Source organism: Notamacropus eugenii, chromosome 1, assembly GCF_028372415.1.
Source record: "Notamacropus eugenii isolate mMacEug1 chromosome 1, mMacEug1.pri_v2, whole genome shotgun sequence".
In the NCBI taxonomy this organism is placed as follows: Eukaryota; Metazoa; Chordata; class Mammalia; order Diprotodontia; family Macropodidae; genus Notamacropus; species Notamacropus eugenii.
Genome location: NC_092872.1, coordinates 414096391 through 414124149, shown reverse-complemented (window position 1 = coordinate 414124149; position 27759 = coordinate 414096391). Strand labels below are relative to the sequence as shown.

The 27759-nt window shown below is 36.0% G+C and overlaps 1 protein-coding gene across 17 annotated transcripts in view; it reads right to left on the bottom strand.

The window, feature by feature from the left end:
* The window catches only part of NSD1 (nuclear receptor binding SET domain protein 1), a 145813-nt gene that overhangs the window by 25797 nt on the left and 92257 nt on the right, over nt 1-27759 (bottom strand). For all 17 annotated transcript variants that reach the window (XM_072631122.1, XM_072631130.1, XM_072631135.1 and 14 more), the window contains 8 exons: nt 23348-23423; nt 20559-20668; nt 19465-19608; nt 18116-18239; nt 16149-16349; nt 14888-15067; nt 436-592; nt 74-279 (listed from right to left, as the gene is read on the bottom strand). In XM_072631122.1, coding sequence (XP_072487223.1) covers nt 74-279; nt 436-592; nt 14888-15067; nt 16149-16349; nt 18116-18239; nt 19465-19608; nt 20559-20668; nt 23348-23423 — 1198 coding nt within the window. The remainder of the gene's footprint in view (nt 1-73; nt 280-435; nt 593-14887; nt 15068-16148; nt 16350-18115; nt 18240-19464; nt 19609-20558; nt 20669-23347; nt 23424-27759) is intronic.

Sequence of the window (27759 nt, the reverse complement as noted above, 5' to 3'; positions counted from 1 at the left end):
GACACTCAGCTTACTTGGGGCCTCTGGTATGAGACTTATTTGTACAAACAGTCTAACAAAAACAGTATCTTACCTTTTTTATATGTCCCATCAACTCCTTTGCCCATCTTGTCCTTGCTGCTGACATCTCCCTCCATGTAAGGAAAGACGCGGGCCTGATGGGTCCACAAGTAATCATTAGAACCAAAAAATAAAACTGGAAATTCGCCAACGTCATGTTTCATCTTATCAATATTAGAAGGAATAGCTCGAGGATGACAAATTTCAGCTGGCCACCACCTGTGAATGATACAAAGGGAAAAACACTCTGATACATACACCTGGACTTTGGAAGAGAGATTAAAGAAAAGGTATAGGAACAAATTTAATTACTTCAAATTAAAATCTTAAGAAACACCTCAATTAAAACAACATTTTCATTCAATTTGTTCTTACCTGTATCGGCCAACTTTTACCCAGACAACCTCTCTGTAGTGTGGTTTTTTGCCTGCCTTACAGTCATTGCAATACCAGTTGCCCTCAGGGATATCAATATTCAGACATTCTCGATGAAATGCGGCAGGACATGAGTCACAGCACAAAAGACTGCCCCCTAAGGGAAAAAGAAGAATTCATGTATCAAAACTACAAAGCATCATGTCAGTCAGTCAATACGGATCCAGACCCTTTAATAAATGCCTTCTGTTCTTGGGACAGGTGCTTTGAGTTATGAGGTATTAATAAAAAATATAAATAATACCTAGTACTACATCTCTCCATTCCTGGATGTAGAATCATAGATTTAGAACTAGAAGAACCAATTGAATCAAATTTCTCTCATTTTAAAAATAAGGAAACAAAGGCATAAAAAGCCTAACTGCTACAGCGTCCCAAAGCTAATAAATGTCAGGGATGGGGTTTGAACTCAGGTCTTCCCAACTGTATACACTATCCACTGCACTACCTAGCTACCACTAATAACCTACACAACTTTCAATCACCATTTCTCCAATTAAAATTTTTAAAAATTTTGAACTGAATAAATGGAGCACTTCTATAGGCACTGAACAGCAGAAAGGGCCTGTACATAAAACAACAAACATCTAGTATTTGGTTTTCTTTTTCAGGATATAAAAAAAATTTAACATGCAATTTTCAAAGCTATCCTGCTTCTTTGTGATTCCTTCATTGGTGAAAGAGTATGCTCCAAGATTAGTGGCTTTTGGGGCATAATTCCAAACTGCTTTTCAGACTGGGTGGACTGATTCACAGCTGTATGAATGTGCTTGTTTTCCCATGGCCAATCCGACATTTGTCATTTTCCTTTTTTTGCCAGTTCTAAAAATATGACAGCTATAAGGTAGAAGCTGAGGTTACATGCACCCACTTGTTTATATTTATTTAGTTACTAGTGACATGGAACATTTTTTCATAAGCCTGTTAATAGGTTGAGTTTTGTCCTTTGAGAATTACCTGTTCATACTTTTTAACCACTAATCAAGTGAAGAGTGCTTCTTTGCGCTAATAAACCTGCACCAGTTCCTGATTGTTGGAAATGAAACCTTTAGCAGGAATTGTTTGATTTTTGTCTTTGTATCTTTTATACTTGCACAGTGCTTAGCAGGTAGCAGATGATTAAGATATATGTGTTGGATTGAATTAAGTAATTAGCATTTGAAGACCAAGGTTCAGATCCCAGGTTAGTCACTACCTAGCTATGTAACTCTGGGCAAATAACTTCACTTTTTTTGTGAGTGTTAGCTTCCTCATCATCTCTTCCTGCTCCATGAAGCTATAAACTCTCTTAGTCTATACCACATAAATTGGCAAGTGAATTTGTACAGTTAGCATTGTTTCCTGTGTGTGTGGTCTTGTATGCAATAAGGACTTGTGCCCCATCCTCTATTTTGATACCACTTTTTTTAAGTTCCTAGCACTGCACTTTATAAATCACAGGTGTTCAAGAAACTGTTGGATGGATTCAAGCTAAGCACAGTGAAGCTCTTGAGGAATTTTATTAGACAGCAAGGAAGACCAGAGTAGTTTCTAAGCCAGGTTCTGAGAATTTTGTAGGATATTCATAGGTCAAAGTGGGTTAGTTCCTTTAAGAAGAGGAACATATGGGATTTAAGTCCAGTGTAATTTCTGCTACCCCATGCAGCCTCACATAAGCAACACGAACAAAGACACAGAATTAGGATGTAACACTTGGTTAGAAGCAGAGGAGCAAATACAGGAAATATAGCTGAAGAGATGAAGAAGGAAAAATTAATGGACATATGATGATTAAGTGAAGGCAGAGATGCTAGGAAGAGATTAACACAATCTATACATTTTTAGCTTGGTTGTCAGGGTGGATGGAAAAATAAGAAAATAAAGTGGAATAGGTCTTTGGGAGTAAGGTGAGGTAAGAGGGGTAGAGCAAAAGATAGACAGTCTTAATTAATGACCTCTGGGATACGATTTCTAAAATCTGTTCCAGCTGTAGATGAAATAATTCTGTATATTCAACTTAACATTTTATCATTTATAGCCATATTATGTTATTGGTAACATTGGTAACTCTTCCTTTTGGAGACTCAGAAGTGTCCAAAGAAGAAAACACACAAAGATGAAAAATCATCCTCTTCCCTCTTTGCTCCAGAAGTCCTTAGAGTCAAACTATGACTGCAAGCTTTCTTATTGTTTTATTCTATTTTAAATTGCCATGTGTTACTTTTGATTACACAAAAGAAAAAAAAAAAGATGAGGGAGCAGCATGGAGAAAACCATGATAAATGAGGAACATATAAAAGGCAGTCATTTGAGCACAACCAGGTGCAATGTGTCAAAATTATACAGGCAAATTTAGGCCTAACATAATAAAATGTTTGATAAGAGCTATCCAAAATGCACTATCGGTCACCTGAGGTGGTTAATATCTCCGTTGCTCAAAAGCTTCAAGAAGATGGGAGGGTTAGGTATGGGACTAGATAAACTTCTGAGATACTTTTCAACACTGAGATTTTATGAACGTTTGTAAGACATAAGGGTAAAAAGCATGTCCTTATTTCTGTAATAATACTTAGCACAGGGCAAGGCAAGCACTTACCTAATAGTATAAAATCATGTATACCCAGCACTGATATTGTTGGGAGAAATACGGTATTCTACGTGGCTAAATTTTGAATAAATGAAGTTTGTTTCATCTGAATGAATGTGATTTTCCAAAGTCATAGTTTGACCAAAAAGCAAAATTTCTCATTCCTTATCTATAAATACTTCTATCATGCACTCTCAGATATAAACGTATGCTGATTCAGTTTCAATGCTGATATGATTATGGTTGGGTCAGGCTTTTAAAATGATTCCCAAGACAAGGCAATCTGACAAAAAGTTTCAATAACCAGAGCATTTGGAGCTTTGAAAACTGACAATTCTCATTTAAGCCAATTATCCGTACATGTCAGAGAAGGCAAGTGGTGAGCTAGTAACACGATGGATCTGGGACAATGAGAAGTACATTTTAGCTGAAAGGAAGGAAAAACTTTTTATTAGGGATGTACAAAAACAGAACATGTTGCCTGGGAAACAAGAGAGTTCATCACAGGTAGTGTTTAAATGAATAACTAGTTTTTGGTCATGCTAAAGAAGGAATTCCTGATGAAGTCAAACTGGACTATATCTTTTTTCCAAATCTGAGATTCTCTCTAATAACCTTTAATAAACAATCTACTGAACCTCAAAGGCCATATTAGAATAAAAAGGAAAGGGATATAGTAGACATTTACTCCATTCCTTTCATTTTATAGGTGAAGAAACTGAGGTCCTATGACTGACCACACATAATTACTTCTGGGTAGAACTAAATTGGAACCAAAGTGTTTTGAATTTCTTGTCCAATTATTATTTCTAACATAACACATTAAATCATTAAGGTATCATCAAATTATAATAGTTGTAAAACTCTCTCACTAGCGTTAATCAGGAGTCTCTCCACAGACATACAACAACTACTAGAGAGGCTGCTGGCCTTGTTACTGTTAGGCAATTTCACTCAGTTTAAAAAAAATTTAAGTATTTACTATATACCAGGTAGTGTGGGGGCATTTTGGTATGAGAGAGACATAGGATCACAGGATTTAAGAGACAGAAGGGTCTTCTGAAAATACCTTGTCCACCCTACTTATTTTACAAAAGAAAACTGAAGCCTAGGGATTTGTACAATGGGAAACAGTTCACTGGGATTCACTCAGGTTTTTTAATTCCAAAGGTTTCTTCAACAATGAAGGACAAACACAGTCTGGGAACACAGGATTATAGTGTTCTTCTTAGACCTTACTTTAGTCATGTTCTAGCAATTAACCTCACATGGAGAACCATACTGTTTTCTAGAAAAAAATGATTTTTAATGATGGTTTTGGTTTGGAATATTTAGAAGAAAAATTAGGTCCACTTAAGAAATCACTGATTGAGACAGCATGATATATTGTAAAGAAAATGTGATTTGGGGTTAGTGAACTTGGATTTGGATCTTGTCTCTGACATTAAAATGCACAAGTGGGGCCAAGCCATTTAATATCTCTAGGCCTCAGTTTTATCTTTTATGACATGAAGAATAAAGGACAAAGGACTAGATAATCTCTGAAACTCCTTTGAGCTGTAATAATCTATGTCAGACCTATGGGGAAAGATGGTATCCTGGGATCAAATCTTTGTCCAGACACTTCTTCACCACGTAAAGTTGAATGCTGTATAACAATAGGTTAAAGAAATTGAAAATCTTTAGCTTGGGGAAAAAGACCTAGGGAGGCCATGATAGCTATTTTGCTATGAAAAGGACAATCCATTTGGAATCTTAAAAGTCCTTACTTTGAGAATTCTGATTCTGCCACCCCTTAAATCTCCTCCGGGCATTGGCTGGATTGCCCAATATGTTAAATGAGGGGGGCGGAGGAAATGTCCTCTAACCAGCTCTAGGATCTATGGTACTATACCGAATAGAATCAGACTTATTCTCCTCACTTGAGGTCTTCAAACCAATGTTGAATGGCCACCTGTCAGACGTGCTTGTAGATGTCCCTTTTTTAACCCTGAAGTTCTGTGATTCTTTGTCAGCTGTCTCAGTACCAGATTCTTCTTCTGTAATGGTGCTATCTAAGGTCCTTTTCAAGCTTTATTATTTCATAGTTCTATGATATTCAAGGGAAAGGTTATGTATATGTAGAAGAACCCTCATATAGAGAAAGGCTGTAAAATGATAGGTCTATTTATTTTCTAGGGAATCAAATGAACTGAAGTAATGGTTCCTGCAACTTTGTAAATAAAAATACACTGACTAGTAATACATTACGGTCATTAGTGATTCAAAAAGCTGCATGTTCTAAGTCAAAAAGGAATAACTGGGATTAAGAACTACATTATCATAATCCTTGAGTTCAGTCATACCATAATCACAGCTTCTACTCCAGAAACTGTCTGAACCATAAAATGAAGAAGACATGAAAAAAGAACAGCATAAAACTCCCATCAGCAAGCCAAACACACGTGGCTATGGCATCAGCAAGGAAAGACAGAGATTTAGACCAGAGGACAGGCAAGGAAAAAGAGAGAAACTGAGCAGGAAATTAACTATTTTCCACAGATAAAGAGTCATCAAACAAAACAGACTATAACAAAAATGGCTACAGAAAGGGTCTTCCTCTTACTCTCAAGCATGAAGGAAAGAAAATCTACGAGTAAGTAAAGCCTTAAGACTAGTGACTAGTCTGCTTCACTTATGCTAATAGGATTGTATTTTAATAGGTATTCAATTTATTTCTAATTTGTTACCATCACTAAAAGCAATACTATGATGAATATTTTGGATCTCTGTTTCTACCTTTGACCTCACTGTGGTTTTAGTAATGGGATTTATGGCTCAAAGGGTTTCAATAATTTTGGTCACTCTCCTTTGTAATTACAAAACTGATATCCAGAAAAGTCTGACTGAATTCATAATTCTATAAACAATGTATCAATGGAACTGTTAGCTCACAGTTGCTTAAACTCTGAGTATCCCCCCTTTTATAGGTTATCTTTGCCAATTTGGAAGATGTTAGGGGAAACTCCAAAGTCATTTTAATTTTAATTTCTATTATGAGTGCTAGAAAAATATTTTCATATTGTCATTTAATTTGCAATTCTTTTGAAAACTGTTCCTTTCTTTTGGCAATGTTTCTACAGGAAAGATGACCTTATATGTTGATATAACTTCCTGGAAAAGGTCATTTAGGCCAATACTCTCATTTTATAGTTGCAAAGTGACATGCCCCAGGTCAAAGAATATGTAAGTAGTAATAAAGCCAGTATTAAAGTCTAGGTTCTTTGAAGCCAAATTCAGCGTACTTTGCCTTGTACTATGTTGCTTCACATATCATTTTATCAGAGATGTAATACAAAGCATTTTATTCCCTACTACAGCATTTTGCTTTGTATTCTACCTTAATTTGGTTTGTATAAAAGCCTTTTACTTTGTATTTCCTCCCTAATCATATTTATTAAAAAAAGATTATTCTTTAAAAAAAAAAATTTTTTTAAAGGAAGCCATGACCTTTTATACTGATGTGAACTTTTACAAGTAGTTGTACCCACTTGAATCTAGCTGAAAGATACACTTGTTGTTTGGACCATGTATGATATCAGATGATGATATAAACCTAATTCCTGCCAAATGCTTTCCAGTTTTCTAAGTAGTTACTGACAAACAGGGATGATTTTTCCTGAGTTTAGAAAACAATGGGCTACCAGGCAACTATTTACTATTGCATCTGATTGACTTCGGTGCATCTGAATAAGCTGTAATTAAACATTTATATAGTAATACATTATACAGTGATACATTATACAGTAATAAATGATTACTATGAGACATTTAGAAAAACATAAAACTCATGGGAATTTATATTAGGTATGAATGTATAGTGAAAAAAATTCAAAAGAATAAAGACTACAAAAAGGTATATTAAGAAACACTAAAAAGAAAGTGAAAAATTAAGAACGGTCCTATTAAACATACCTCCCTCTTCTTGGCGGAAAGACAGGGAAGAGCATCACAGATGATGTCACATATAGCCAGGGCACTGGATGTTTTAGTTCAATTGTTTTCCTTTGTTACAAAGTACTTTCCTTTCTTGTAATAAGGTACCTTATCTTATAACAATGAAAAACACTGAATCAAAACACCCAGTGCAGTGACTGGTTAGCAATAAATACAACACTGAGGTAAAAGGTGACTTTCCTAGAAATATTATGATTTAAAATGAAAAGCAACAAAATGAAGCTTTAGAAAAAGATGCTGAAAAAATGTATAACCCTTGCACTTACTGTGAATAGTTAATCTACAGAAATTAGAACTCTTAATATGCTAATAGAGTAAGACCTAAAATGTAATGATTGTTGTTAGTACCTGGGATACTTAAGGTTCAGATGATCTACAATTTTAAAGTTTAATGGAAAGATTACAATGATCAGCTATGATTCCAGAGAATATATAACTCACGTTACCTAACTTCTGATTAGAGGTGATAGACTCAGGGTACAGATTCAGACAGACTTTTTTGGGGGGGACATCCAATACAAGTATTTGTTTTGTTTCATAATGCATATGAGTTATGTTTTTCTTTGCTTTCAATGAGGAAGAGAAAAGAGTCTCTTGTTAATTAAAAAAGTTAAAAACAAACAAAAAAACCCAGAAGAGCTTATTCTGAATCCTCTTATTTTATAAGAGAGGAAAACAAGTCCAGAAGAAGGTGATTTTAAACTCTCTAAGTTTTTGTGAAAGCAAAAATGGAACTAAGGTTGGATTTTCAGTGCTAAACTCCTTACTCCAGAACACAGCTAGAGATATTTAATTCCACAAAGCCCCTAGTCACCATTTGTGTTTCAAAAGGAATAGTCACCATGTGTGACTCCTACCTATGGTACTGGCTCTTCCTCAAAAACACCCTCACAGCTCAGTTCCTCAGGCTACTCATGTTGCATAGATTGGTCCTCTACCCCACCTCAGCCACAAAGATGGTTATACCCTTTATCCTGCCATCAGCCACAAATATACCACTTCTATGTTCAAAAATTCTGCAACCCCCTTTTATGACCTCAATCTATTGGTTTATTACCTCTCCCTCTGCATTCCCTTATAAAACCTTATTTCCCTACTCTTCATTCAAAATGACCTCTAAACCCAATGACCCTTTAGCTCTCTCCCAGGCCACCTCCCCTGAACTCTGTCCTCCTTTCCCCATCTTGAACCCTTAGTGAATCAGTTCAATTCCACACTGTCTTCCTTGCTTAAAACCTTAGGCCCCTTACCATATCACCAATTGTATCCCACTAAGACTCAGCCTTGGATCACTCACACCATCAGCTGCCTCTACTCCTACATGTGCTATTAAACTAAGGTGGGGAAAATTATTTAACAGTTCTAACTGGGTCCACCACAAAATGGTATTATACAGGCTCAACTGGGCCCTCACTGCTATTATACAATTCTATGTTATCCCCACTCTCCACAATGGCTCTCCTCAAAACATTCTGTCCCTCCCAGATCCTCCCTCCCACTGTCGTAACTGAGAAACTGGCTCATATGATGAAGGAAGGCCTTACTTCTCTCTACCTTCTAAAGAGATTCCATTTCATCCTGTCTCCTCCAAAAGATCACCTCCTCCGATATTCCTACTTTCACTTATTTTCATTCCTTCCCTACTACTGGCTCCTTCCCTAGTGCCTACATATATGTAATTGTCTCCCTCATCCTCAAAAAACCTTCACTTAATCATTTCATCCCCACTAACCATCCCCCTGTATCTCTTCTGCCCTTTGCAGCTAAACTCCTCAAAAAGGTGTGTATAATAGGTGCCTCCACTTTACTTTTTCTTATTCTCTTTTAACCCCTTACAGTCTGGTTTCCCATCCTATTCCATCAAAACTGTTCTCTCCAAAATTACCAACAACCTCTTAATTTCCAAATCCAACAGCCTTTTCTCAATTCTCAATCTCCTTGACCTTTGCAGTCTTCGACACTGTTGACCATTCTTTTCTCCTTGATATTCTCTTCTCTCTAGGTTTTTGGGACATCACTATCTTCTGATTCTCCTCCTACATATCAAACCACTCTTCTGTATCCTTTGTTGGATCCTAATCCAGAGAGATGTCCCACAAGGCTCTGTCCTGGGCTCTATGCTATTTATTCTTTCTCTATACTACTTGGTGATCTCATCAATTCCCATGGATTTAATTACCCTCTCTACCCTGATGATTCTCAAACTGGTTGTCCAGTAGACATCTCAAACTCAATATTCAACATGTTCAAAGCTGAACTCATCTTCCCCTCAAAAACCTTTCCCCCCACCTTCCCTATTTAATGGTGACGGCAACACCATCCTTCTCAATCCTTCAGATTTACAAATGAAGTGTCATCCTCAACTCCTCACTATCTCTCCTCTTACCTCGCATTATCCATTATGTTGCGAAGGTCTGTTGATTTCACCTTTGCAACATCTCTCAATTACGCCCCTGTCTTTTCTCTGATACTACTACCACACTCTAAGTGCAGGTCCTCATCACCACATCCCTGGATTATTGCAATAGCCTGCCTCAAGTCTTTCCCCACTCCAATCCATCCTCCATTCAGCCACCAAAGTGATTTTCCTAAAGCTCAGGTCTGGTCATGTCAACACCCCCATTCCACCCCCCAAATAAACTACAATGGCTCCTATTGCCTCCAAGATCAAACACAAAATCTTCTTTTTGGCATTCAAAGTCTTTCATTATCCTAGCCCCCTCCTACCTTTCCGGTCTTCTTAAACTTTACTCCCTGACATGTACTTTTTGATTCAGATGCCAGCTTCTTATTGTTCCTCAAATAGGACATCCCATCGCTTAGCTCTGGGTATTTTCTCTGGCTGTCCCACATGACTGGAACGCTTTCCCTCTTCATCTCTGCCTCCTGGGCTTCCTTTAAAAGGCCCAACTAAAATTTTTTCCTTTAGAGGAAGCCTTTTCCAACCCCATTTAATTTTAGTACCTTCACTCTTTTAATTATCATGTACTTAACCTTTATATTTTATTTCCCACTAGTTTCTGTGCTTGGTTTTTCTATCTATTATTATATCATCATCATCATCATCATCATCATCATCATCATCATCATCATCATCATCATCATCATCACCATCGTGCCTCCATAGCAGGTGTCCTCTTCCCTTTTCCTCCCCATATTATCAATCTTCCTTTTGGGTGTTATTTTCCCCCATCAGATTGTAAGTTCCTTGAAGGAAAAGACTGTCTTTCTCCTATTAGTATCCCGAGGACTTAGCACAGTGACTGGCACACAGCAGGGACTTAATAACTGTTTCTCGTACTGTATGCTACTGTATTGTATTATGCTTGTTCGTTGCTTTATATTTGTTTGCTTGTTGTTTCCCCTACTAGATTATGAATTCCTTGAAGGTTGGAACTGTGTTCTGTGCCTGGCACATAGTAGGTGCTTAATAAATGTTTACTGACTAACTGACCGATCTGTTTAATTCTACATTGTCCTCTTCCCTTGAGTCTCTTGGGGAATATGTAATAAAGTACAACACCAAAGACCCTTGGGATAAAGTACACATCTTAAAGTTTCTTGATCTGTCATCATCCACTAATGTAACACTTGCATGTTCTTCAACTCTTTCATCCTGAAACTTTTCCTATCTCTGTATTTCCATCTTTTTGTATTCACTGAGACCTGGTTCACTCCTGATCATACAGCTTCCCAGGCAACTCTTCTTCAGCACAGGCTGGACTTTCTCTCATTCTCCCCAAAGTGATTCACTGCTCATGATGAAAGAGTTAAAATATTCATTCTCTGGGCTACCTGATGCAAGTTCCAGATTTTCCCTCTACCGCCACTACTCAGTAATCTCTTTTACTCTGAGATTCATTTAATCTATACTGATCACTTAATAAAGATTCTGGTGGCCATTCTCTACCAGTCTCCAATCTTCTTCCTTCCCTGCACAACATCACAGTAACACACTGAGATGTTCATACCTATGATCCTGCCATCATCCACAAACACACCACTTACGTATTCATGAGCCCTGAAATTCCTTCATCTGATCAAAATTTATTATTTCACCTCTCCCTCTGCTCTGCAATCCTACAACTTGTTCTTGATCCTCACCACAAAGTAACATCCATCCACTCCTCAGGTCTTTCCTAGACTCTGTCTGTACTCTCCTCTCTTCCCCACCTTGATCCCTTGGTGAAGCAGTTTAATTCTACACTGTCTTCTTCTCTGGAGTCCTTTGTCCCCCTTTCCTGTAGAATATCTTGCCCTGTCAAGCTTCAGTCTTGGATCTCTCCCACCATCTGCTGCCTACATTCCTACTCACAGGCTGCTGAAGGAAGATAAAGAAAATAATCAAACTGTGCTGACAAGATTCACTATAAATTTATGTTAAATAATTTCAACTGGGCTCTCATTATGGCAAGGCAATCAGTTTACATTTCTCTAATTGATTCATAATCTCATTCACCAGACTGGCTTTTTGAAACCTTTTCATCCCTCCTCAAACCTCCCTTAGCTTCTTCTCCCCTAGTCTTCTCAGGTGAAAAGCTTGTTTCATATTTCACTGAAAAAACTGAAGTCATTTATTTGCTGAGTGTTCCCTATTCTACTTAGTTCTTATCATTCAGATTTCTTCCACTACTATCTTTCACCCCTTTCTCATAAGAAGAGGTGGTCCTTCTCTTTGTGAAGACAAACCCTACCCTACGGCACAAGTGATCTCATTCCATTCCATCTCTATCAGATTACTGCCTTAACAGCCCCCCCACCCCCCCCACCCCTTTCAACCCTATTCTCTCACTTATCTTCAATCATGGTCACTTTATTGGCTGCTTCCCTAGTGCCTACAAGACATATCCCCATCCTCAAAAAATCTTCACTTGATCCTTTTATCCTCATTATCATTCCACATCTCTCTTCCCTACTGTGGCTAAACTCCTAGTGGAAGTTGACTACAATATGCCCTCAGTTCCTTACCTTTCACTTCTGAACTCTTGGTAGAATGGTTTCTGACTTCACCACTCAACTGAAACTGATCTCTCCAAAGTTACCTATGTTCTCTTAACTGCCAAGTTTAACAGACTTTTCTCACTTCTTAACCTTTTTGACCTCTCTGTAGTATGACACTGTCAATCAGATTCTTTTCCATGACATTCTCTTCTCTCTAGGTTTTTTTTTTAACACTACTCTGTCCTGGTTCTCCTTCCCAAGCAACTACTCCTTCTCAGTCTCCTCTGCTGGATCTTCAAACATGTCAAGTATGATAACCACAGGTGCCTTTTGGGGGCTGTCCCAGCACTCTTCTCTTCCCTCTATTATTTCATTTGGTGATGCCTTCAACTTTCATGGATTCATATTGATGATTCTCAAATCAATTTATCCAACCCTAACCTCTCTGCTGGATTCTAAGTCTCATATCTTAAACTACTTATTGGACATTTTGAACTGAATGTCCTGTAGACATTTTAATCTCAACATTTCAAAAACTGAACCCACTATCTCCAAACCCCTCAGACTTCCCAAATTACCTATCATTGTTGAGGGTATAACCATCCTCCCAATTAGCTAAGTTTGCAACCCCAACTCCTCATTCTCGCTCCCTACATCCAATCTGCTGCCTTTTGTCAATTTTTCCTTTATAACATCTCTTAAATGTGCTCCCTTTCTCTTCTGACGCTGCCACCACCCAGGTGCAGGCCCTCATCACCTCACATCTAGACAACTAAAATATTCTGATGCTTGGTCTTCATGCCCAAGCAACTACATGGCAGAACAGAAAGAGTGCTGGCCTTGGAGTCAAAAACACTCAAGTTCAAATTTAGCCTCAGACACATATTAGTTGTGTGACCTCTTTTTGTCTCAGGTTTAAATGTAAAACGTAGATAGTAAGTTCTCAGAGTTGTTGTGAGGATCAAATGAGGTATTTATAAAATGTTTAGCACATAGTACCATAGTAGGCACTGTATGTATAATTGCTGAGTGCCTTGCCTCTCCCCATAAGTTTCTCTTACACTTAGCTGTCAAACTGACCTTCCTAAAAGGCAAGTCTCCTCCTTTTTCTAAAAACTCCAGGGGCTCGCTATCACTTCTAGGATGAAATATAAAATTGTTTGTTTAATTGAAGCTCTTCAAAATCTGGTTCCTCCCCCTACCTTTCCAGTTTTCTTATACCTTATACTTTCTGCACACCTCGCCCCCACCTTTAACACTCTTAAACTCTGGATGTCCTTGATGTCTGAAACCCTCTCCCTCTTCAGAACTGTCTCCTGGTGTTCATAGCTTCCTTCGAGCCCAAGATATAATCTCACCTTCTATAAGAAGAGCCTTTCCTGATTCCCCCTTAATGCCAGTGTCTTTCCTTGGCTATTTCCAATTTATCCTCTCTGTTATTTTGTTTGTACGTAGTTGTTTGCATCCTGTCTCCCTGTTAAGATTGTGCCCTCCTTGAGACTGGCAAGAACAGTGTTTTCTGCCTTTTTTCACATCACAAGCACTTAGCACAGTGGCTGGCATATATAAGTTGGTAATTATTAATAACTGCTTATTCATTCACTTCCATAACACTTTTCTTGCACCCTTGGAATTTTAAGTGATATACACAAATGAATGAATACAGAAATTTAACCTGTCACACCAGTAATACTTGTCTATACTGAGCAAAGAAATGCAACTAAATACAATCTCCATTTCTCATCTATTGACCCATGCATAGCTGGGTTTAAATGCTGCATGTATTCAGTCCTGGTATTAAAATCTGCTTCCCACAAAAAGGTAAGATACATTCTGAGCTAAATTCCTCAGAACACCTTAACTTTTCCATGAAGAACACCTGAGGTTCTTAAAAATGGGGGCATATAAACTAGCAGCTTCAACACAGCCATAAAGATGCATCATAGGAAGCTTCCCTTTTTTCTTGAGCATTAAGACCTCATTTTGCAGATTTCTTAAACAGATATTTCCTCCTGTAATTACGTAACTTTAAAGTCTAACTCAATTAGTGAAAATATGACTTCCTTTTGTATACCTTGAATATAGAACTTCTATAGTGACATTTCAAAAGACAATAACATGATCTGTTTTCACAGGATTCTTTTTTCCTTATCTATTAATATAACTTCTATTCAGAGGTCAAAGAAGGGGAAAGCCAGAGAAGAATCCTTCTACGACACTAACAGGATTCAAAGGCAGTCTGGCTAGATGGTATTAACCCAGGGAAGAGGATTTTACAGAAGAAAAACTCTGAAGGAAAGAAAAAAAGAACAGGAAGAAGCAGTGAAGGAAAGTCTGCCCTCCATAATTCTAAAAATGTTTCTGAAAATATTTTTTCAAGTGAAGGTTGAATAAATTCTAGAACCCAAATAGCCAATCTTACCATGAACTACAGAAGTGCACTGTGTTCTCCTTCCTATGTCACTGAATTGTGAAAATTACTGTGAAGCACTAAACCTTTTTATGCAGTGCCAGCAACAGCAGGGAAGGAGGACCTGAGGGCTTCTCTGCACTTAATGTACCACTTTCATTATAGCTATCTAGGAGCTATTGTAGTAAAGGTTCCAAGAACAGATGAAGAAGGTAGTTCTAGGGGCTTTTCTAAACTCATATGGTGCTGGAAAATAGCGTAGCCAAATATACTCTGCTCTTAAGGGTTTCTATGGACCCTAGCTAACTAAACTGAGATTCAAAACCCATGTCCTACATTAGTATGCTTCCCCTTCCCATTTGCTCTCAATTTTTTCCCCTTGAAAACTCAAAAATTCATTTGGATTTTGTTACTGGCAACTAGCAGTTAGCCATACTTACATGTGGAATAAAAATATAATTTACAACATCAGACCTTACCTTCTGAGCATACAAAACACCAGCTAACATTAACATGCTCATGATTCCTGCAACCCCTCCGAGGGGCAAAATGGTTAGGGCAGATGATGCTATTTGATGCAAGGACCTTTGACCCTGCAGCCAGGCAGAAGTCATTGGCATGGTAAGCCACAGGACACCGGACACAGCGCATTAAGCGACCTAATAGTACAAAAACACACAAGAGTAAAACACATACAGATTCTTGAATCAAGTTCAAATGAACATGCTTCTTCCCTAATAGGCCAATCTGGAAACCCAAAAGAATTACAGCATTAAGACAACACTATGAAAATGGTTCTGCAACACTTTTGAACAAAAGGTTCAAAAAAATCCTTCTTACTTTCTTCCTTTGGAAAATTCCACAGGGTTACTTAATATTAAATTCCTTAAATACGACTTGTCTTTGCTCAGCAGAAAAAGTATCTGTAAACATACTTGGACCAGTCATGTAATAGTCTAAACTAAGAGAGAGCCTTTGTAACTAGAATAATCTCTGTGTATTTTAATAGTTGGATATTGGTTTGCCGAATCCCTCATATTTGCCTCACTCAAGTTTGATGTGACTGGTAATATGATATACTAAGCTCAGTCTATAATGTCATCATATCATATGAAAGAAAATGACCCAGGCAACAAGATGAGAGAACTAAATAACAGCACAAAGATAAAAATTATTCAGAATATTTTTTCAGTAATTTTGTGGTGCTCTGGGCTGATAGCAGATTCATATAAAACTAAGAAACGACCAACACAAGGTGGGAGTGCAGAATCATTTTGTTCAAGCAACTTTAGTCCTCATGATTTTCAAACTCCCCACTCTTCCATATCAGGTATATGAATAGAAATTTTGACAGAAAAAATTTAAAATGTCACATATCAGTTTACAGGCTTATTAAAAATTTTTTTTAAATCCAGGCACATTTTTATTGGATATAGTAATCTTATGTTAACAAAGCAATGGATTTGAGTTCATCTACCATTCAATTCTTTGCTTAAATTAGAAGCCTTTCTTCTTCCCCCTTCAAAAAAACAAAAACAAATCTATACTGGTTTTATTTATAAAACTCTATCATATGTGTGAACAATCCAAATACCTAAATGTGGATATAACAACAAAAGACATAGATTCTAGATTATGGGATACACACGTCCAGTCAAAGAAAAGGACAACTGGAATTTCCTTTCATCTGTGTCCCAGTGCATAAATAAAAATATAAAATAAAACACAGTGTCGATGTACCTTTAGATGCAGAAAGGCTGGCTGGATTAGCAGCATGACAGGTTATGCACATGTGGAGGGAGCACCGAAAACCCTTGTTCTGTAGTACAGTTGGTGGATATTTCTGTATACAAGCTTCATGGTAAAACTTTCCACAAAGAGGAAGCAAACACCTTTTGACATCTTCTCCACTGGTTTTACACACAAAGCATGTGTGAATTCCTAAGAAACAACAGTTTAAAAGAAAAACATAGGTGGGCAGCAAAGAAGAGCAAATAACTGGCAAACAAGTCAGTAGTGAGAGACAGAAGCTATCTATATCACAATTATTTATAGCTTTACAATAGCAAAATAATGAGGAAAAAAAATGAATGTGTTCAACAATTGGGGAAGACCCAAACAGATTCTGGTACACCAGTAACAGAATGGCTTACACCATATAAAATGAATATAGGCGCACACATTCACATAGTGCATAAAGCTTCAAAGAGCTCATAACAAGGCTATGAGGTAGGCAACAAAAGTATATGAAGAATATATAAAATGTGGAACACACTCAAATCACAAAGACATATATGATGTGGTACAGTTAAGAATGCAGATATGATAGAACCAGATATCCAATACTAAAACAGAAACAAACAAAATCTACCTCATCTCCCCCTCCCCCATTCCATAAGTAAGATTAAAAGAGGACAAGGAAATACAAATTTGCTATTACTTTGCTACAGTGAATGTACAAACTTGTAACTTTACATTATGTTTATAAGATAAACAGCTGAGTTTACTTAATATATTTTGACCTTTACAACAACTTTGGGATTGATAATATATGTATTATTATCTCCCATTTTACAGATGAGGGAAATGAGACTCAGAAATGACAGCCACAGAGTTAATAGATGTTGGCGGAAGTGGAGGATTTGAGCCTAGGTCTTTTCTGGCCTTGGAAAAAAAGTTCAACACTATACTACACTGGCTTTCATCTAGAAGCTGTGGTTTTATATTTGATTTTTAAATGTTTGTATCTACTGATGGTTATTAAGCTTAGAATGGAAACCAACTGAAAGTAAATGAACAAAACAACAGTCATCATAATATGAAAGTCTTGGAACTTGTCTTTGATACTTAACTTGGAATGTGTTAGGTCCTTAGTTACTTACATTACAGCAATATCTCACTTTTGATTTTATGGAATAATGAAAAAAACAATCTTTCTAATTTGGACTATTCATACCCTTGCCACTTATAAAAGAGTGAACAAAATAAAATTCTGTGTCTTTTCTAAACCTTGTATTTTCCCCTGGGACTGTACAGGAGTGTCACACATAGTGTGACAGTTTTAAGCAACTTAAAAATTACTTGTGAAATGTGGTAAATATCTGAAGGGAAAAGGTCTGAAAAAGACAAATTTAGGACAGGATTGAGGATGAATACCTTTGTGGTGAGGGCTTTATACCACAAGACTGAATGATATCACAGGATCCATACTTAGAGAACTTCAACTATAAGACAAATTGCTATCCAGCTTTATGGTCAATAATCTGGACTTCTATTACTTTGCAATTCCAATGGTAATTGTATTAATGTGGGTACAGGCTGACTTCCACGCCGACCCTGCTAAATAAGTCCTCTTTGAATCAATGAATCAGTCATATATTTAAAAAAATTTAAAGTATGGGCCCATTTTAGGTATTCTCTTAAGGCCAATTTTGGCAGAAAGCATTTTTATACTTACAAAAATGCAGTGGGTCTACATTTGTCTAACGAAAGTCAGGACGTGGGATAAGATCTCTCAAGTGTCCCTTATATTTCTGACAGTCTACTTTTGTAAGATTTTAGTGTGGTTATCAACATTTCCTATGAAGCTCCAAATCATACAATATTGTATTAAAATATCTGGAATAGTCCACTGAAAAGAAATCCCAGAGAACTGGACTTTCAAAATTCTTAACAACAGAAGTGAGCATTTTCTATGTACAATATACCTGTTCGACATTCCTTGCAGATAAATTTGCCTTTTGGCATCTCTGTCAGGCCAATACACTCCAGGTGGAAGGCACCACAACATTGAGCCTCACACAGCAACAACTCACCCACTTTCTCACAGTTCTGTTTAGAAGGGAAACATATTCATCTAGAGAAAAACTTAGACAAACTGAACAATATTTACAGTTATAATCTGACAAATGATCGTTAGTGAGAGATACTGTTATTTCAAGTATACACAAAAAGAATTTGATAGATACGGGCTTTCCCATCAGTAATGCATATTTCAATTCTTCCCACAACTTAGTCAACTGCTTCATGAGTTGTTGTGGTCCAAAAACTGATTAAAGACTGGGTACCCTGCTAGTGATAAGTTTCTCTTTACTTACATAGGACTTAGATAAAAGATACCACAGTCTGATTACAGTCTGTGATCAGGCTTGGAGATAAAAATCTGAAAAGTGTGATGAGAACCTGAGGTTGTTCTCTACAAGGTTTGCCTAAAAGAGTTTCCACGTCACCATAAGACATCAAAACAGGTTATGTAAAGATTAGTGAGAAACAGTTCAAGGAGCTGTGATTTTATCAGGATAAGTATTTCTCTAATGCTGATAAAACTGCAATCACTTTCAGGTCTTTAAAGAGAGATTTTTCAGTTGATGTAACTGAATATAAAAATATAGCCGTATAGCCAAACATGTACAGAAAAGCTCTGATTTTTAGCTGTTAGACAATAGTTGGACTATGGGCTAATACTTGAAACCCTTTTCAAATTAGTAGGCCATATAAGAGTTTGAACTCCCATGCATAGCCTTAAAGAATCCTGCATAGCCTACATATCATGATGAAGCATTAGAAACAGGTTAATTAAAGTTGTTCTAAGACTTCAATAATCTGAGATTTTGTCTGTGTGATTGTACCCTCTATTAATGCATATTATAGATCCTCTACACCTTAGAAGATGCTTTAATGTATGTTTTTTCCAAAAACTTTGCCTAGTGGTTAATTCTTCAGAATTAACTTGGCTAGTCTAGATCTCATACAAAAGATATAACTAAAGAATACTCCTAATAAAATCTTTTGAATGTGAACTACTAACAACATCAGTTCTGGTGAACTCCATCTTTTTCTACCTTAGAATTAAAAAATTTAAAGAAGTGATCAATATCACAAAAAGAAGAGACAAAAGTATGCATTTAACTACCAGTACAGAGACTGGACAGTCAAAGTAATGCTTATAAAGTAGGTTCTGCCAGCAACTAGATTGATCTGACAATATTTTTTTCAGGAAGTCTTCTTAAGGGCATATTTCCAGCAAGATCACATTTAGTGCACAAAAGACATATACCTGGCAAACATTCTCCTTGAGAGCTGCTCCTCCACCACGTTCAGCCTGTATCTTTTTAGATACAGGCATCCCATGATCATGTTCCACACTCTCTTCTATGGCATCTTTGGGGCTTGTAGTAGTCCCAGGAGTAATTGGTTCTCCCTTGAAAGAGAAAATAAAAAGCCCAGCACACTTGGATCATTGGTATCTCTTCCATCTGACCACCCCCTCCCCACTGGGCTGCTATTTGTCTAACCATAAGCACTTACAGATGTTCAGCCAATCACGCGGGCGGACTGCATGCAATGTTAGTTCTAACCCTGATGTGATTGGGCAGGTAGTGAGCGCCTCATGCCCTGGCACTAACTGCTCTGAGGCTGTTCCACTGGAACTTTTTGAGCTGTTCCATTTTAAGGTTTCACTAAGGGAGAGAAAACATTCTTAAGTTCATTTGATTATTTATTTCTCCTTCCAAGTTGTGTTTTCTAAAAAATGCACCATTTGGGCATTTCACTCTTTTTGTCCTGGAAAAAAATGGTCCTTCTATCAAAGTTGGTTGGTATGGACCTGAACAGCCCCAGGACTCCCTGAAATGATAAACCAAAAAGTCCTAAAAGCATCAAATTAACTCTGATGCAATGTAAATGAAAGGACTTCGATTTTAAACTCAGGTTTAGTTTTTCTCCCAAACTAGTACTATTCTTTGAGGTTTTAAAAATATTGTTGGAAAATTGGCATGTGGTGGTCTTTAGTAGGCTGAACTGTTTTCAATAGAAAATACAAGTGGAGTAAGTATGAATCTGCTCAAGACTGTTTATTTAAAATGAATTTTATGAAAATTTTTCCTGAATATTGATAATTTCGCTGCATAATTAACCTTAATAGCTAAAGCACATAATGGTGAAATCTTCAGAAATTGTTCGGCCAATACGTCTCATCCCATTATGACATTATTTATGCAAATGTATTCTATATTTTACATGGCTGCTTCTTTCTATTAATATTATTAGAGGAAACCAGAGAAAAGAGAAGTGATTTGTAAAGGCTGGGGGGGGGGGGGGGGGGGGGGGGTGTTCCATTTGGAAGGAACATGGCCTAGAATCCAGCTGTACCTCAGAGTTCTGAGCTTCCCGTGAAGAGTCATTTCTCACTTTCTTACAATGTGCAGGAACATGCCTCTGCCTCTTTCGTTTTCTTTGCTTTTCAAAGACCTTGTTTGTACCTGTAAAGAGGAAAAGAAAATGTTAACAAAAGAAACTGTTACTTTAGTCACACTGCATTGTATTAATGGACAAATAAAATCAAATATACTACTCTTTGATATTTTCCTTAAACACAGTTAATAAGGATCACAACTGAAATATATTAGCATATTTATTTCATGCCTTCTTTAGGTGATTAATGAGGAACATGGAATATTAGGTAAATACTGAATCATTGGTCAAATATTGCTATTCATCAAGAAAATTAACTTCCTATCCTTTAGCTAGTTAAACTCCTAGTGCCATCATCAGATCTCTACGATTATTAAAAAAAAAAGAGAGAATACCCTCCAGAGAGGGTCATACCTAATCTCTCAGGATAGAGCGAAAAGTTAAAATATAATTCAAAATTCGGGGATGAGTAAAGAAAAGCTTTCAAACAGAGGATATAACCGTTTGTTTCAAATGTGGTAGAAGGAATTCCTATTCAAGCTGATTTCAAAACAGATGATTTCAATTTTGTGTTTCTATGATTCTGTAGACTCTTTAAGAGAATCAAACAAAACTTAAAAAGGTCTAACAGGATTAGAAAAGAATAATTTTGTTAAAAACAAAGTCTATATTTAGCGATGTTTCTTTTTGTAGCTTCTTTTAGAATGTAGAGGGCTCGAAATTTTATAAAAAATTTTCAAAATGCTTAGAGAAAAAAGGACTCTCTTCTTGAAAACTTGTGATTTCAACTATATACAATGAGCTGTGAAAACATGTTAACATCCCCACAATATCACTGGGTAGTCACAGATTTCAGGGAGTTATTTAAACAAAGGATCTTCAAAATATGCTTGTGAAGATGAAGAGATCATAAGCTAGACAACAGTACCATGGGTTGGAAACAGATCTAAAGACTGATGATTAATCAATGATTGTTAATGTGTAAGAGGTTCCCTAAGAGGAGCAAGATTCTTATTGTTGGAAGTATTACACTTAATACTTCTTCAGTAATTTGAATGAAGATATACAGATGGCATACCAATGAAAAGTGAAAATAATAAGCATATTGAATTTGGAAAAGTAAGAACAATGGCCTAAATCTAACAAAGTAAGATTTAGTGGCCACTTTGATTTAAAAAAAAAAAATTAACACACAAGTATAGAATGGATGAGACATTTAAGACAGTTCATCTGAAAAAAAAATTAAAACTTAGTGGGAATCCAAGGCTCAATATGCATCAAGAGTGTGAAATAGAAACAATGAAAAAGTTAACACAATCTCGAGGTGCATTAAAAGAAGTATAAAAATGAAGATTAGAATTCTTTTGTAAATGAACCTAAACAGACCACAGCTGCAGTACAATTCAGTCTGGGTACCATATATTACAAAGGATCCTAACAAGGTAGAATACATGAAGAGAAGGGTTATCAAGGTGGTATAGTGACTCAAAACCTTGCTACGTGCAGAGGGGATGAAGTAGCTGACATAGAGAAAAGGGAAATTAAGACTTATTCTGCTTGACCCTAAAAAGAATGATGCGTAGAAATAGCAGGAAGATAGTAGATTTATTTGCGTCATGTGGGGGAAATCTTCCTACAAAGAGGTGTTTGAAAAAGGAGAAAGAGACAACCTACTGAGAGAGTTGGTGATAGAACGCAGCATTCCAACAGAAGCTGGATAAAGGGTGGTGAAGTCACTTTGGACAACAAAGTATAGTAGTTGACCTCTGACGTCCTTTCCATTTCTAACAGTGAATAGTTCTAGGCTATAATTCTACAGCAAACAGAAGTCACACCAGAAAAAAAGTTAATATTAGATAAGTCAGTTAAAGAAACAATTAAGACCAAGTCTGACTGTGCATCACTATAGTAAGGCTTTCCTCCTTTTTGGGGGTTTAAACCTATGATTTCATGTGTGTGGGCTAAATGTAAAAACTGTCCCTATCAATTCAGATCAGCAACTGCACTGTAACAAGAATTCTAGACAATGAGCAGAACACTGGAAGATTAAGTGACTTGATTGCACAAACTTGTGGCAGAAACATATGCTTAGCACATAATATGTTCTTCTTAATAACTCCAAGACTCCTTCTCAGTATTTTAATTGGTTGAAATCATCAACATTCTATTCTTTACACAATTTGGTTTCAAGAGCTTTTGCCAGCAACCAAAGCTATTCAATTCTGCACATGTAGTATCTATAAATTAGTCTCTTTTTCTGAAAAGAACGGACAGCCAACTGTGTTACTATGGATGGGGTTAAAGAAGGTTGAAAGGGAGAGAAGGTATGCTCAGAAATGACCAGGCAAGAGACCTGAGTCTATCTTCATTTGATCTGTCTTCAGGAAAGGCTTTATAACTTTACTGATGAGACTGAAAACAAGGAACTTGTATACTAACTAGGTTCACATGCACCCCTTTCTGTCTGTGTACCTCAAACTATGCCAAATTATCATACTTTGGGATTTTAATGGAAGTTCTCAATCCCTTTTTAGTAAAAAGCACTACTTGAGGGACATCATGAAAAAATCATGTAAAAAGATAGGATTATGGAAAACCCATTTCATGGTTAGCTGTTCCTATGTAAATTTGAGTAATTCTAGATATAACATACCCCCACAATGAAGACTACTATAAAGAAAAAAAAGGTACCACATGAAACATCAATATCTTAGGTACTCCTCCCCTTCCGTGTCTAGAGCACTTACCTTCACCAAACTCCAAAGATGTGAGAGCTGTACATGATCCAGAAATATCATTCTCCAAGTGACCAGTATTATAACACTGTGTAGGAGCAAGATAAACATCATTCTGAGTTTTACAATAAGGGAGAATTTGTTATAAACAGAGGAATTTACTTTACTAATTAAAGGCTAAATTATCAGTTAATGAGTGAGTAGAGATAATGGTAGCATTACTGGGTTTAAAATAATTGACTTCTGAAGTAATTATCACGGGAGTGATCATGGACAAGGCACTAAGTTTCTCTGGGCCTCAGTTTCCTCATCAGTAAAATAAAGGAGCTGAACTAATTTTAATCTGTAATGGCACAATAATAAACTCTGTGCTCCTAATAAAGAAGAGAAATAACTGAGTTTCCACTAAGACTAAGTCCCAATTCAGTAAATTAAATTATGTAGAAAAAACTCAAAGCAAGACCTTGCTTTACAAATCTATCCAAAAAGAATTAGCTGGTAATAAGAGGCATGTAAAATTCTATGTCTCTTAGCACTTACATAAGTGTCTGTGCATAGTACAGTCTGATAGTTCTCTAACTGTAAGGTGGAACATTCTTTTGGGCTTATAGTTCATTGGGAGAAGTAGCCTGTCCTAATTCCAGATGAAATAAGGTATTTAAAGTACCTTATAAATCCCAAAGTGGATATTAAACTAAGTTACTATTATTATTATATCTGCTAAAACACTAATTTCAAATGAATGCCTATGGACAAATACACAAGATCAACAGGCTTTCTCTTCTACAGCCATCATACACTAGCTTGTTACTTGAGATCTAGCACAACAGACAGTGGTAGCATTCAGAAAATAAGGTCCTTGGGTCTCTAATTTCAGATAATACACACACACACACACACACACACACACACACACACACACACACACACACACACACACACACACACACACACACACACCCCTACCAACTCAAGAGAAAACATTTTCGATAATAAAAGAACCCAGATGTATGTACTTTCTATGTACTATGTATGTATGTATGTAACCTATGTACTTTCTCCACTAGTACAGATTCGTAAGTGATCTAAATGTTCTCAGACCAGCAGACTGCCAAAAATGCTTGATGTTCCTCATCTGAACATTCTAATATTTCATGGATGTGAATTAAATATTCAGGTTGTCTATCTACCATCTCTAACACTCGCTGGGTGAAATGCCAACTGACTTTTCTGATGATCCATGTCAGGAATAATGTGTTTTTCACAATTTCATTTTATTAATCCAGCTTATTTACATGACATAGATTACATCAAGTACTCTTTGGGTAACCCACAATTTTGAGTCTTCTGAGACCATGGTGAAATAAAGCTATGAATAAAAGTACATGAAAAGAGTAATAATATTAAAAAGGCATGCTTTGTTGGAGAATAGGCTCACTGAAAGCACTGCATAATTTCCCAAATGCAAAAAAACTTTCTCTTCCTTCCTATTCAATTCTGTACCTAGCACTACAAATTCTAGTCCATGATATACATACAGACTATGAGATTAATGGGAAGCACACTCAATCATACAGCACACTGCTTGAGTTTCTTTGTATTGCCTTTGCTGTTTCTTTGTTTTTAGGATTAATTAGGGTATTTCCTAATGTTGAGGCACCTTTGTATCCCCATAATGAACCTAAACTTGGTCAAAATGAATTATTTTCCGAGCAAATTGGTATTGCATTGCAAGGCTTTTTCATCAATATTCCTCTGTCAAAACTGGGCTTCAGGATCTTGTTCTCTTGTTAGTTTGGGTATCAAACCACATATTTCAAATAAAAAGTGTTTCTGTCAAATGAATTTTTTCATTATTTAAGAAAGAAAGGGTTAGCTTTACTAGACCCCAAATTAAATTATGAAGAAATTATCATCAAAACCACTGGGTACTGATTTTTTTTTAACAGAAAGACTAATCGTGTGACAGATTAGATAAAAAGCAGAAAATCAAAAATAGTGGCCAAGAACATAAATTATTGGGGGAATATCTCTCTATTTGACAAAAGTAGCTAGAAAACTGTAAAGCAATTTAACAATGACAAAGTAGACCAATATTTTGCATAACATACCACAAGTTCCAAATGAGTATTCTTTAAGAATACAAAAGCTCATACTACAAAACAAAGGAGAAAAGAGATTTCTTTCATAATTATAAGGGTGGGGTTTGGCAGGAGAGATTCTTATCCAAACAAGGGGTAAAAGTGATCACAAACTTCAATATAGGTAACAGGATCATAGACTTAGAGATCAAAGGGTCTTATCCAAGGTCAAATACATGACCCTTTAAAGTAGGGTTGTGTTTGCATTAACCATCAATAATATCTAAAATATAAAGAGAATGCACAAAAATATATGACTCAAGACTATTCCTTTACAGACAGTTAAAAGTTAACAAGAGATTTAAAAAAACTGCAAAATATATATGACCATGTGAAAATAGAGGCAGTAAAGTCTAGTGTTAACAATATATCTGGAATCAGGAGATCATAGCTCAAAGTTTACATCTTTTACTGCTTACACCTGTAAGACGTTGGGTAAATTGTTTAACTTGTTTGGGACTCATCTATGAAATGCAAAAGACAACCTCTTAGATCCTTTCTAACTCTAAATGTGTGATACTATGAACATATTCTACATTACTGATAATTAGAAAATTGCAAATTGGAAAAGATGAACAATAAATTGGAGGTCAATATTAGAAGAACTATGGGAAGACAGGAACACTAATACACTAAATGTATTAATCAGTAAACCAGGGAAAGATGAAGTGCAGAAGGAGAATTAAAGACCAATATAATTAATGAATAGTGTTTCAAAATTTTAAATAAAATCTCATCAAACTGACTACAATTATTCTGAAGAAATTGTCATGACCAAACTAGCTTTATCCATGGAAAGCAAAGACGGGAGAACAATCAATGTAATAATATTAAAAACAAAACAACCAAATTCATGATTATCTTGATAGATGAAAACAAAAGACATTTGTGCTAAAAACTCTACAAAGTATTTGAATCAAGGAACTTTTTTAATATCATAAAAATTATCTATTTAAAAATAAAAGCAGCACCATATACAATAGGGATACACTAGAAGCACTCTCAATAAATACTAAAAGAAAGGATATAGACTCTCCCCCCTATTATTTCATAGAGTTCTAGAAGTACTGACAAAAACAAAAATTTAAGACATTAAACCATAAAGGTAAAGGAGTAGATAAAACCGTTTTTATTTGTTGATGATGTGATGATCTGCTTTAAAAATATGTTAAGGAATCTTCAAAGATACTAACTGAGAAAATTAAGTTTCAGCCAAGTTGCAGGCCAGAAAATAAACCCTCAAATATCAAAAGCTAACAAAACCCAAGAGTAATAGAAGGGAAAATGTCATTCCAAACAACTACAAAATGTATAAACTATCTGGGGATCAATTTACAAAAGTATACAAAATACTTGTATAGATTCTATTACAAAGTGCTCCTTAACGAAAAAAAGAACTTAAATAACTGAGGGAATATTCAGTGATCTGTACTGTGCCAAAATAAAATAACAATACTACTAATGTTAATTTACAGTTTTAATCTGACTATCAAAGGGATTCTTTTTACATAACTTTAATAAAATAATAAAATTCATTTCGAAAAATAAAAGATGTAGAATATCAAGGGAATTTATGAAATGATGAAGGAAGAATAACACTTCCAGACTTCAAACTATACAATAAAGCAGCAGTCATTAAAACAATTTGGTATTAGCTAAAAAAAAAAAAAAATAGAAGTCAATCAATGGGATAGCCTAGGCAAGGGAGAAACAAACAATAAACTTAATGACCAAGAAAACATAAATTACTTTGGCAAGAATTCCCCATTTAACAGAAACTGAGAAAACTGGAAAGGAGTCTGACAAAAATTAGGCTTATACCACATTACTTTATACCATACTCCACAATATATCCTAAACAGAAAAATGATATTATAAAGATTATACTATATGCATACACAGAAAAAGAAAAGTGGATTATAGCCTATTCAAAGGTATGGGAGGAGATATTTTCTTAAAAACAAGGGACAGAGACAACTACATAAAATAGATAACTTTGCAAGAAATTGGAAAGCTTCTGCAAAAAGCTGATGCACCCAAGATAAGAAAGAAAAAGGCTGGATGGGGAAAAAACACCTTTGTATCAAATTTCTCTAAGAGTTTAATATGATATACAAACAATACATATATGTAACACTAATAGTTATTTCCCAATAGATAAGTGGTTAAAAGTTATGATCAAAAAGTACTCAAAAGAATTGCAAAGTATTTGTAACCACATGAAAGAATGCTTCAAATCACCAGAGTAGAATGTTGCATACATGGTCACATGGGATCACTTCA